Raw genomic sequence first — 12,551 nt, forward strand, 5'->3', positions numbered from 1 at the left:
TGAACTTTTTCTGGCATTGCCCAAACACAAAGAAAAGGGCTCTCTTCCTTGAAAGCACCTCCCAGGCCCTCTGCCCCTGCCCCAACCTGATCTCCTCGTTGATGGCATCCAGCTGCTCCTGCAACATCATGGCCAGGGTCTGGGCATCTGAATGGCCGCCAGGCGAGACAACATCAACGGAGCCCACCAAAGCCCCTGGCTCATCTTCATCCACATCAGAGATCTCGGGGTCACTGTCAAAGGCAGGAGTGGCTGTGGAGGCCAACAACCCAGGCAGTGGAGATGACTCCCAGTCCTTTGCAAAGGAAGAAGATAAAGAAGTGGTAATGACACCCCAGAGAGCTGAGGGGCAGGACCCTCCCCACTGCCACTGGGCAGGACTGGCATCTCCTGGGAGCTTGTTAGAAATGCAGAATCTCAGGCCCCATTGCCACACCTACTGATTCAAAATCTGCATTTTAACAAGATTCCCAAATGATTTGTTTGCTTATGAAAGTCTAAGAGATTCTGCTCTAACTCAAGGATCTTGCTAACAGTGATTAAGAAGAATGGAGAAAAAGTAGCCTTGCTTCGAATCTAGATTCCACCAAATACTAGCTGTGCAACCATGGGAAAATTGTGAAGCCTCTCTCTGCCTCGGTTTTTTCACTGGTAAAACAGGACAGTAACAGTGCCGAACTCACAGATATTTGTGAGGCTTAAAATGAGGAAATAGGGTCTGACACAAAGTAGGCACTATAGAAAGGTCACTAGTTTCTATTCATAAAAACTGTGACTAATTCAGGGACTGAGACAAGGCCAAGCAGACCTGACTGTCTCATGTCTCCCATAATTTCAGTCCATCACAGGATCCTGTGGACAACCTTAAGAGGTGATTTTTCAGAAATCATCCACAAACCTCTTCATCAGACAAAGGCCCAGAAGAGGGGAGAGTGCACAGGAATGGACTAGAAGAGCCAGAAGAGGTGCAGGAGATGAGAAAGGGTGCCAGGGACAGAGGGGCTCTAACTCAGCCTCTAGGACCCAAGTCCCCCAAATCCCCTGAGGACTCCTGTTGGAGCTCCTGCTGCCTTTAGTCAGAGCCTCTGGGCAGCTGCTGTGTTCACAAAAGAGTAAAGGAGTGAGCCACAGGTGCCCTCACGCTGCCATCAGACTAGGGCCTTAAGGGCAGGGATGTGTCTTCCCCACAGACTAGGAGTTCCCTCCTCCTCCATCGCATCTTCTAGTGCCCCAGAGCATGGAGAGGAAACATGACTAACTATGAGGATTGGGCCCGAAAGATGGACATCAGCCCTTCTGTCCCTTCTCTTTCCTCATCCCCACCTCATCTCCCTAGGCCAACTCAGCAGGAACCCATCACTGCTTCTCAGAAAACTCCAGGTGCCACTCCCAGGGCCAGCTGACCTATCATCCCTCCCTCACCTCCCTGTAAACTACATCTTTGTCTCAGGAAGCCGGCCAATTCCACCTTGCCCCTGCAGCCCCCTCCCTGGCCACCAGACACACACGCCTGCACACCCAGGCACACGCACACATGCTTCAGTGGGGCCTCAGGGACTGGCTGGCTGCCTTCCAGCCCCTACCTCTTGCCCACCAGGAGGCCGAGGCAAGGGGGGTCACAGCTGTTGCAGCTGACAATGGCCCCAACCCCAGGGTTGCAGCTGTCACTGAAATCAGGGAGGGCAGGGGAGAGGATTTGCACCACACGCCAGCCGTCCATGAAACTGGAGCCAGGCACACGGCCAAATTGACCCCAAATTCCCCAGGAGACCCACACACACACTCACGCCGCCACCCCCTCACCTTGGCCGAATCTTCCCTCAGTGCAGAGTAGCGGCGATGCAGAGCCGGGGGCACGTGGGTGGTTGTGCTCAGGGAGAACCGCACGTCCGCTGCGCTGCCCATGTGCGACCTTGAGTGGTGAAAGAAGACAGAAATGACAGGTCCTGTGGACTGGGAGCCCCAGCTTGCACGCACTGGGCTCAAAGAGTCAGGGATCTTCACCCTGGAGAAGTCTTAAGAGGACATAAAGCTATCGGAAATATCTGAAGGGCTGTCATGTGAGCCCAAGATGAGACTTATTCTCTAATGCTCCAGGGGTCAGAATGACCCAGGGGAGAAAATTCTAGGGAGTGGTTTTCCATTTAGCCTAAGAAGGATCTTCTCATAGCAAGAGTTGGTTTAAAAAGTTGAGCTCCCCATCAGAGAGGTATTCAAGCATGCGTTCTCTGATTTTCTGCCAAGAACAGTACAAGGCTCTGGGCACTGGGCACTGGGAAAGGATGGACAAGATGATCTCTGAGGTCTTTAACTATGATGGTCTTTGTTCTGTGGTCTTCTCCTCAGCAACTTTCCTCAGGTTTCCCAATAATCTGGACTGAGTCCCTGGCTAAAATTCAACCCAGTCATATCCCCATCCTATCCACAGGAAGCTTTGGGAGGCCCTGATTATATCGGAGACACTATCTAGAGAAACCACTTCGACTGCCCCAAAGGTCTATCCGAACCTGAGATTTTAGGGTCCCAGTGACAATCTCAGGAGTGTCAAGAAGCCTTCCTGTGATGCTTCTTCTCTATACCTCCCAGATCAGGACTCTTGAGAGAAAGCAATGCAAAGGGGCCACGAGAGCCTACAGACTGTACAGGTAGCTGGAGTGAGAGGGAGCACCTGCCTAGCCTCCTCTTCTCCTCAGCAACTCAGTCCCATTCTGTGATAGGTCCAGATATTCTAAGTCAAAGCCAAGAATTCCTAGCCAGTAAGGAAAACAAGCAGTGGCAAATGGTTTGGCCTATCTGGGCCAAGTCTTATTAACTGAATTGGTCAATCTACAGGAAGAATCCCAGCTATCATTATAAGTCTCTGTTCCTTGCTCCTCTTCATACCCCTACACAGGTACAGTAATTCCTAATGAACTTGAAGTTGGTACTGGAGTATCTACCACCCCGGGGTTCCCACAGGCCTCTCCTCTCAAGCGCAACATTCCTGTCCCTAATTCAAGTACTGCCCCCCGATACATATATCCCTTAACATTTCCTCATAGTAGCTGATCCCTGATATACAAGAACATGGACAGAAGGGCCCCCTTCACTTCAGTCTCCTTGATCTTCTCTGGGCTGAGAATTGAGGACAGGTTTGTGGCCTGAGTTCAATGCCAAGTGCTTCATGAAATGTGGAGAAAAATCCAGAGGTAAAAGTTCTTACAATGTTTTCAGATAAAGGGATGCCACAACCATGAGTAACAGGGCACATCAGCTTCCAGCAGGAAGGAGTTTTTGTTGCCTCAGTCCCAATCTCTCCAAATGCCTTTTGCTTACCGCCTTCTATCTGAACTCAGCTGGTTCCTAACTCTCAAACGGCAATCCTAAAGATGGTATCTCAGAACAAGAGTGAGTGGCACTCTCTACCAGTGGATCCTGTGGAACTTGGGAGAGCATGGAACTTAAGCAGACACCTCTCAAGGCATACTCTCTGTTGAGGACGCAAGAAGTGTCCCACGGCCCATGTCCCAAGACAAAAGGAAAGGAGTATCATCTGATTCTTATCTCTGCACCCTTCAGAGGAAAGGTGTGCCCCTTCTAAATACCCAAGTGATGAGGTGTCTCTGACCAACTTCTCTGAGCTCCAGTGTCCCACCCTGAATAGGAGGAGGACCCTGAGGTCGTGGGCAGTCTTTTGGTTGGGGGAAGTCTCCTTCCTCAGGGGCCAAGCAGGACCCCATCCCAGCACGCCCCACCTCACACACTCCAGTACCTGGAGTGGATGCCATCCACAAATGGCCCCCCTCGACCCTTCAGCTGGTCCACCTCTTGGCGCAGCTTCTCAATCTCTTCAGACAGGCGGCCCTGTGCCAGGCAGACCCAGGGTGGGGTGGGGGCCAGGGAGGGGTAGAGAGGGGAGAGCGGGAATCAGAGAGGGACAAAAAGGACAGCAGAATGCCCTGCAAAGTCCAAAGTCAGGGGCCCCAGGCCAGGACCCCAGATCACCAAAGAGAAGAGGAACAACTGGAAAGTGAGCAGAAGGTGGCAGAGGGGCCAGGCAGGAGAGGGTTGTTTGGGGAAGGTCTCTACTGGAATAAGCCAGCTGATTGCTTACCATCACATGAAGCATGGCAAACCAGGCAGAGGACCCAGGTGCCTTCCGCACATTGCTGAGGCAGGGACAATAGCCAATCTTCCCAGAGTCACCTGACTCTTACCAGGGTTTGAGGGTCCCACCAAATTCTTTGGTTAAGCCATTCACTGGGCCCTGACTCTGCTGCCCATCCTATGCCCTATGCTTCTGGCATGTTTCTCTTTTACCTCTGGGTAGTGGTGTATCTACTGAATTGGGACGATATAACGTAATGCACATGAACTAACACAGAAGCTAACACAATGTTGGGTGTCAGAACTTGTACTTTCCTCCCAGCGACCGGAGCCCTCTAGGCTGGGTGGGCTGGGCCCGCAGCTGGGTACCTTGTGGTGGTGCTGCTCCTCGATCTGACGCTGGGAGCTCTCCAACTCCTGGATCAGCGTGTTCTGGGGAAAAACAGCTGTGAGCAGGGACCTTCGCCTCGCCAGTTCCCTGCTCTGGTTCAGGCCGGAGCCTTCCCTCCCAGCCCGGACCGACCCTCCAGGCCTGATCTCCCAACCCACCTCTCCAGCCCGCCCTCCAAAGTGGGAAAAGCTCCCAGCTTCCCCAGCTTCAGTCAAGGTAGCACTCACAGGCCCCAGTCCCGCCCCTCATTAGCCTCTCGCATCCCAAAACCCCGCCTTCCAGGCCGGTCCCGCCCCGCCCCTGCTCTGGGCTCGACACGCCCCTCCGAGTAGCCCCGCCCCGCCGCGCCCCTAGCCCCTGCACCTTCTCCTCCAGGGCGGCCATGCGCTCCTTGAGATGGAGCTGCAGGCGCTCGTTCGACTCGCTAAGCAGCCTGTCCACGGTGTCTGACAGCCGCTTGTTGTGGTCCTCGTTCATCTTCTCCCGCTGGCGCACCTGCACAGCCGGGCCGCCTTGCACAAGGCCACCTCAGGGCCTGGTGGACACCGCCCTCCTCGGGAATCACCCGTTCCCGCTTTACCTGCTTCACCTATCCCCTTCTTGTCCCCTGTCCTCCATCCTCCCAGAGCCTCTAAACCACCTCCTCCCCCAGCTGCGGGCTTCTCCCACCCCTGTATGGCTCTTTCCCAGGTCCTTCCCCTGCGCCCCTCAGGGAGGGCGCCCGAGAGCCCAGCCTCGTGCCCTCACCCTTGCCAACTCCTGGTTCTTTTCCTCCAGCTGTCCTTCCAGCTGCCGCAGGTGCTCCTCAATGTTGCCATGCCGTTCTTCAGCCTAGAAGAGGGATGGGTCAGTGGATCCTGGAGATCTCTGTTCCTCCTGCTTAGGCCACATATCCTGTGAATTCTGGCACCAAGACAATCTTGGGGATCAGGGCCTCAGGTGCCAAGTAAACCCAGCCCTCCATCTGTTTATCATCATGGTGCAGAACCACTGCCTTTCTTCCCGCAGAACTTCAACCCCTGCTAGGTCCTTCTCCAGTTCCTGCTCAGAGTTGGCATCCAGAGCTGGCAACTCAGGAGGTGGTAAATCCTCCCGGTTTACAGAAAACAAAAACAAAAACTCCACTTGAAAGCATCAGCGACCATACATCTCTGTGCCTCCAGATAGATGGAACTGTACTTGAGAACACAGGCTTAGGCCAGAAAGCCTAATTCAAATCTCTCCCCAGTCATGTGATCTGGAACTGAAACTTTTAAGTGCCTAGTTTCCTCAACTATAAAATGTGACTGGCAGCACCTATGCGCACTGGCCCATTTCAAGGGCCCAAAATTTAGAACACAATAAGCACTCAACAATGCTAGTCTCACCATGATTATTACCTTTACTATTAAACCAGCCTAGGTAGAATGTTCTCCCTTCCTCTCAAGTATCTCCAGAGATGGAGACCCTTTTGTTTCTGCTGACAAGATTTTCCAGAATACCACACCTCTTACAGTCAGGAAAGCCCTCCTTTAACTCCTCCTGCTATGACTCACTTGAACATATTAATCACTTCAGCCCATCCCTTCTTGTCAGTGTTTGCTCAGCATCCCACACATAACATCCTCTGCTGTAATTTAAACCTAACCCTCCATTCCAAGGAGCTGGAAAGACCCTGTGGACCACCAAGGCCAACTGCATGACCATAGAGGTAGAACACTGAGGCTCAGTTAGGGAGGGGTGTGACTTTCCCCAGGTCACAAAGCCAGTCAGTGGCAGAAGCAGACTTGGTCCTGGATCTACTGAGGCTGTGATTCCATCTCCAGAGCACCTGAGATGCCATACTGGGACACTGTCCAGCGTCTAATCCTTCAAAGGCTCTGGGGCTGGGTGCTTGCTGAAAACTGGTTTCCTTCTGTCCCTGAGTTTGGGGGTAGCTATAGTGATTCCCCATGAGGCCCCCAAAAGCCTCCAACCAGCTGAAAAGACTCCTAAGTTCTTTTGATTAACCCACCACACATGTAAGTCCATGCGTTTACGGAGCTTTTCCAGAACCTAGTGGCTATCTGCCTGTACACCTCTTAGTAATTACTATGCCATAAAGTTACCTCTCACTAGGTAAATTATATTGTCTTTTATTCATCCTAAAGCTTTAAGCTACCAGGTGTGGTCCCTAGATCTAGAATGCTTCAATTTGGTAAAGAAAGATGTGCTCAACCTAAATTCCCACCCTGCACCCCCTTTAGGGATATATAGATTGATCACATCTCTCCTTAGGTTTCATTTTTCCAGAGATGAAAATCCTAATTTTTCCTCTCCAGCCCTAAACAAACAGAGGAATCAATTACAATGGTGTCATGATAATAAAAATCCTTTGCGCCAATGTAGTTTCTTCTCTTTCAAGTTATTTTTACCACGTTCTTATGGAACTATTACCTTCCTATGGGGTGAAGAGGGCAGGGATCCCCCTTCTGACAGACAGACAAGAGGTACTGTGTTCCCAGCATCACACAGTGAGCAGTTCTCTGGCTCCCTGCCCAATGTGCCCTCCACTCTGTCCACTCCCTGCCTGGTTCCACAAGAGCTGGCTCCACTGGACGTGGGGGACAGAGGCAGACCCCAGGCTCCTGGCCCACTTGCCTTGGTGAGAGCTGCAATTCTCTGGGCCAGCTCAGCCTCCACCTCTGGCAGTGTCTCCGCCTTGCGCATTGTCTGCTGCAGCTTCTGCTCTGCCACCTCCAGCAGCTCTTGTAGGTGTCGGGCCTTCTCCTCGCACTAGCAATGTGGGGCAGGAAGGCGATTCAAGAGTGAGCACTGAACACCCCACCCCCACTCCACCTCAGTAGAGAGCAAGTGACAGGTCAGAAGTTGCAAGGGACAACCTTGGTTCTTGACTGCCCAAGATGCCTGACTTCCTCTTTTCCAAGACAATCTTCAGGATTCCAGGGGCTCCTGGGCCACCATGGGATAGTTTTGGTGTGATCATTGGAACCTCAAGGGTCAAGTACAATGCCCACCCCAGCTCCATCTGGAGGAGTTACCTGGCGGTGCAGAGACTCCTTGTTGGCCAGTTCATTCTCCAGTTTGTCATTGAGGTCATGGATGGATGTGGCCTCACGCTGAGCAGCTAGATAGCGCTTCTCCAGTGTGGTGATTCGTTCTTCCATGTCCTCCTTCTGGGCCAGAGCCTGGGTGGTAGCAGAGAGGATGAGAGGAAAGGTCGCCAGTCTTTCCCTGCCCTGATCCTTTCTGCACCTCCCCACAACACCTGGCTGGCTGTAACTCAGAAGGGAGCATGAAGGCCCCTGTCAGCTTCTGGCCTTAACCCAACCCCCCCATTACTCCTCCCCACACTGGACCCTGCCAAGTATTCAATCTTATCCTTCCCTGCTCCTGCCTGGACCTTTGTCCACATCCTCCCAAGTGCCAAATACCTGCACCCAGCAGGATGAGGTCACTGAGAACAGACCCTTCCTCACCTCTCGGAGGTCCCGTTGATGCTTACTGCTCAGCTCCTCTGATTTGATGAGGTCCCGGCGGGCTGTTCCCAGGTCCTCCTCAAGTTCGGTTACGGTTGCTGTCAGGGTGACCAGCCGCTCCCGGGCCTGGCTCAACTCAAAGTTTTGCTTCTCCAGGAGCTCCTGCAGCTCCTCCACCCGGCCCATGTCATCCTCCAGGGACAGTGAGCCATCAGTCAGTCAGCAGTCATGGTGGCCCAGGGCATCCTACACCCTGCCTGCCCCAGGGAGGTGGTAGGAGGAAGCGCACACCCACAGCAGACCACAGCTCTGCCCCCACATCAGAGCACAGCCCCAGGTACACCTTCCTTCCTCTGGGCTCTAGCAGCTCACTCCTGACAATACCCAAATACCCTGGCTCTGCTGTGTATCTCTTGAAAAACAAGTTTCCAGTTTTATGTTATCTTGGGCTCTTTAACCCAGAAAGGGGCATAATTAAAGAACAAAGGCTCAGAGATAGAAGGCATCTTGCCTGGCACTGATACTAGGCCAATGGTTCCTAACAATTCAAGTGGACAAACATATTATGTACCTAGCACAAAAAAAAAAAAAAAAAAATCTATAGACTTCTTTGAAGATGGGATAGGAAAGGAAGAAGGAAAGAGAAGTGGGGATGCTGCAGAAAACGCCATGTTTAATTCAAGCAACCACCCTACTAAAGTCGGCAGGCAGGGTCTCCCATCCTATCTTGGGGAATACAGGCCCCTGCCATACTGCTCCCCATTACCCACCTTCCACAGGCGTTTCGGTCCCAGCTCCACCGTCCCCTCCTCTTCTGCTACTCCATCCCGCACCCCTGCCCCCTGCTGCAGGGCAGACACCTGTAGGGCACAGGCCCAGGGCAGTGAGTCAAAGAGAGCTTCCAACACATTCCAGACCTGAGTCCCCACTTCCTGGAAAGGGGTTCCTGGCCCAGCCTTGGCTACCAGACTCTAGCCACAATGAAGAAAAATTCCATGAGGAACAGGGTATGGCTAAGGGGTCAGCCAGCTGGACTTCTGAGAGCTGCCATCTGTAAACTGAAGGTGGGCTGCTTACCTGCTGGTGGGCTCCTGCCAGCTGCTCCTCCAAGGTGGTAACCCGCTCCAGTGCTGCCCGGAGTCTCTCTCGTACCTGCCCGAGACAAGAGGAGATGGAGAAAGAAAGGACCCAGCCTGAAGGAGAATGGGCTTGGTCTACCACTGCCAGACAGGAGGGAAAGTAAAGGCCCACCAGGAGGTAGATTCCTAGGAGGGAACCTAATAAGACTTGAAATGAGGCCCACGTAGGAGGGAGCCAGGTCTGAAGCTGGATTTCCCGAAACACTGAATGCAGAAATCTCAGAGAAGGGACACTTTCAGGGAAGCTTGATTGGATTGGGGAGAGAGTAGGGGCGGGGTACCTTCTCATCCAGGGCCTTGTGGTGCTCAAACAGTGACTTGAGGGCCTTTAGCACCTCCACTTCACTGGAGACCCCCGAAGGTGACTGGGCCTGGCGCTTTACCACCGTCATCCGCAGTGACCGCTCATGTCGGGACACCAGGCACTCCAGATGTTCCAGAAGCAGCTGGCAGGAAGCAGGGGAAGACAGGAGGGAGGACTATGACCATGTGTTCTAGGAGCAACAAGCAGGGCCCACATAATCACCAGTAGACACAAGTGCAGCCATACCATTCTTAAAATGTTGAAGTTCTTCCACTTTGGTAAATAGCAGCTCCTCAGTTAAACACTGGACCCTAACTTGGTTGTCCTGGCTTCTCCCCCAGGACCTAAGTTTCTACGACCCAGCAGCTGCAGGTGAAAAGCCTAGTACTGATGGTTAAACTATCTGGCTATGAACCTAGGAGGAGAGGCTGGCAGAGATCAGATGGGGTGGGGCCGGCCCTGGTCCTGCCTCAAGTCAAGGTGTTCACACACAACACACACACACACACACACACACACACAGTCATCCCCACTTACCCTTGTGTTATTCCGTTCTGCTTTCAGCTCTGATATCTCTTCCTCCCGCTCGAGAAGCTGCTCCCGACACATGCTCAGCTCCCGGGTCAAGGTGGCAAATTCCTAAAAACCCCAAGGCTCCTGAGTGCTTGGGGAGTCCATCCTGCACACCCGATCTGTGGTCTCCTCTCACCCATCCCTTACTTCCATCTGCCCCCCGCCCCAAAAGTCCCGATTCACCCACATTGCAGGGCAGTAAACCTAGAGCTTGCGTGAGCTCCCCCAGAGCGCTCCATGCAGTCCAGGTATGGGTTAGGACCTGAGCAAACGGCCGCACACAAGAATGGGAAAGCTACCAAGTCTGCTCTGCAGCCCCTTCCCCCCGCCAGCCAATGTGACCAGATTCTGCTGTCCCTCCCACTCAGCCTTCTGGTTCTCCAGTAATTCAGTGGCCTTTTCCTTTAGAACTGATGGAGGGGCAGGCTGCTGTGGGTTTGGCAGAGTGAGGTTCATCTGGAAGATGATGGATGTTACCAGGGGAAGAGAAGCGTGTTCTGAAGCTTAAGTCTGAGTGAGGCCCAGGGAGCTTTCTTTCATCCCCTCCCCAGGGCTTCACAAGCTGCAGGTGGCCAGTGAGAAAGCAGATTGAAGGACGCACCTACATGGCAGCAAGAGGGCACTTGGACTTGCCCAAACAGCTGGCCATGCAGCTTCAGTCCTGGCTCCCCAGGAGTCCTGCTAAGCCAGAGTTTCTTGCCAGCCCTGATACCAAGACCCATGCCCTGGCTTCACTGAACACCCACACACCAAGTATCCCTTTGAGGGGGACTCATCCTAAGTGTCAAGCCCAGACACTTTAAAGACCTTTCCAGCTCACCTCTGCCATCAGCCCAAGCATCGAGAGTGAGAGGCCAGCCCCACAGCTCCAGGCCCATCATATCCTATCTACTTAATCAACATCACCTCATTCCACAAAGGTTTTCAGATGAATGGCCCAAACTCTATGGGTCCAAGATCTGAGAATAACTGAACAGAGGCTGCAGCACCTCCACCCCAACCTGCAGCTTCCCTTGCACACCAAGAATTCATGACTAATGAAGAATTCCCAAAGCAGACCCACAGTCACTCTGGATCAGGCAAAAGGGTTGCAGGAAAGAGCAAGGGACTATCCCTTCCAGAGCACAAGAAAATTAAGGACTTCTGATCCTATTCCTTGATTATTATCTTTCTATCAAGAACATGGCCAAAGACAGTCAGGTCAAGCATTCCACACCCTGAAAGCTCACCCCTCAGCTTACACACATGCATGCACACAGTCATAATTTCACATGCATGCATGCACACACACACACACTCACACACACATGCACATCCATACATGCTTGGACACCGAGAAAGGACTTAATGGCATGTCCCCAGTCCTATACCATGACACCACTACCAAAGGGCTGTGAAGTTCTCTCCTCTCTGGTCTTGAGCTCAGCACTGCCTGGTGTCTCCCTCCCTCGTCAATTCTCACCATCTGACAGACTGCTGCCAGGTTTATTTCCCATAGCACTATGCTGCCCACAAAGTTAAACACAAGCTTATTCTGGTTTTCAAACTTTCTCTCATAGTTCCTTTACATTCACCCTAAAATCCAGTCAACGTGAGTCACTTGCTGTTCCCAAACCCCAGCAAGCCTTCCTGATGCCAACCTTAGCTCAGCAGTCTCCCTCCCACTGCAGAACACAAACCTCTGTCACCACCTGATAAGAAAATTCCTCTTTCAAAGCCCATCTGAAAGGCTCCAGCCTCCTTGGGCCCCTTCAAGGCTGCCCAGTGGAAGTCTTCCTCTGTCCCTCGAAAACATTTCAGAACAAACATCAAGGATGCAGATTTGGGAGTCCACCATCCAACCACAAATATTTGTGAATACTAGGTCCTACCTATGGTGGTCGCTGGGGACATAGTGACAAAAAAGATACAACCCTTGCCCTCGAGAAGTGCAGGAAGTCAGGCAGGCCCAGGATCAAATCTCAGTTCTGCCCTGGTTAGCTATGTGACCTTGGACAAATTACCTAACCTCTCTGAATTCCATTCTCTGATTTGAAAGACAGAGGTAAACAGTCTCTCTCCAGGAATTACTTATGAGGACTAAATAAGCGCAATGTACAGAGAGTACCTAGCACAAGCCCATCAAAGGCAGCTATTTTTATCACTGATGTTGTCTTTCAGGCCTCTTTTACCTTTCTCTACATTCTCTCCTAGTCACTTGAGTTCTCATGTCTCCTTTCTCATCTCTGAGCTCCTTGGGAGCAGGAACTGGCTCATTCACTTCAAGGCATGCTCAGGGCCCCCTGTGAAGTGAGGTAGGAGGGGCCCACTTGCCCACCCCACCTCTTCACCAGGGCTAAATATCATATTGATAAAACATCTAAGACTGCCCCCTGTCACATCTGAGCCCTGAGCAGAAAACTCACCCACCCAGGCCCAGTCCTGGCCCTTCTCCCTGCACCTGGGAAAATGGCCTGGCTCTGAGGCCCAAGGTATTAGGTGACTCAGGCTGCCTTTCTTAGCCCCGGCAGGGCCCCCACCTGCCCCAGGTGCACTATGCAATGCACCTAGTGCCTGGTTTCCAGACCCATCTCTCTCCTAAGAGGCAGTGGAGAAAGCAG

The 12,551-nt window shown here is 52.5% G+C and overlaps 1 protein-coding gene across 5 annotated transcripts in view; it reads right to left on the reverse strand.

Annotated features, from left to right (window-relative positions):
* PPFIA4 (PTPRF interacting protein alpha 4) overlaps positions 1-12,551 on the reverse strand; it is a 47,985-nt gene that overhangs the window by 23,762 nt on the left and 11,672 nt on the right. For all 5 annotated transcript variants that reach the window (XM_079107978.1, XM_079107977.1, XM_079107975.1 and 2 more), the window contains 13 exons: positions 9,916-10,017; positions 9,356-9,520; positions 9,013-9,087; positions 8,706-8,795; positions 7,936-8,127; positions 7,498-7,644; positions 7,097-7,231; positions 5,225-5,308; positions 4,841-4,972; positions 4,456-4,518; positions 3,752-3,843; positions 1,804-1,912; positions 87-295 (listed from right to left, as the gene is read on the reverse strand). In XM_079107978.1, coding sequence (XP_078964104.1) covers positions 87-295; positions 1,804-1,912; positions 3,752-3,843; positions 4,456-4,518; positions 4,841-4,972; positions 5,225-5,308; positions 7,097-7,231; positions 7,498-7,644; positions 7,936-8,127; positions 8,706-8,795; positions 9,013-9,087; positions 9,356-9,520; positions 9,916-10,017 — 1,595 coding nt within the window. The remainder of the gene's footprint in view (positions 1-86; positions 296-1,803; positions 1,913-3,751; positions 3,844-4,455; positions 4,519-4,840; positions 4,973-5,224; positions 5,309-7,096; positions 7,232-7,497; positions 7,645-7,935; positions 8,128-8,705; positions 8,796-9,012; positions 9,088-9,355; positions 9,521-9,915; positions 10,018-12,551) is intronic.

This window comes from Sciurus vulgaris (genome assembly GCF_902686455.1).
Source record: "Sciurus vulgaris genome assembly, chromosome: 12".
Classification (NCBI taxonomy): domain Eukaryota; kingdom Metazoa; phylum Chordata; class Mammalia; order Rodentia; family Sciuridae; genus Sciurus; species Sciurus vulgaris.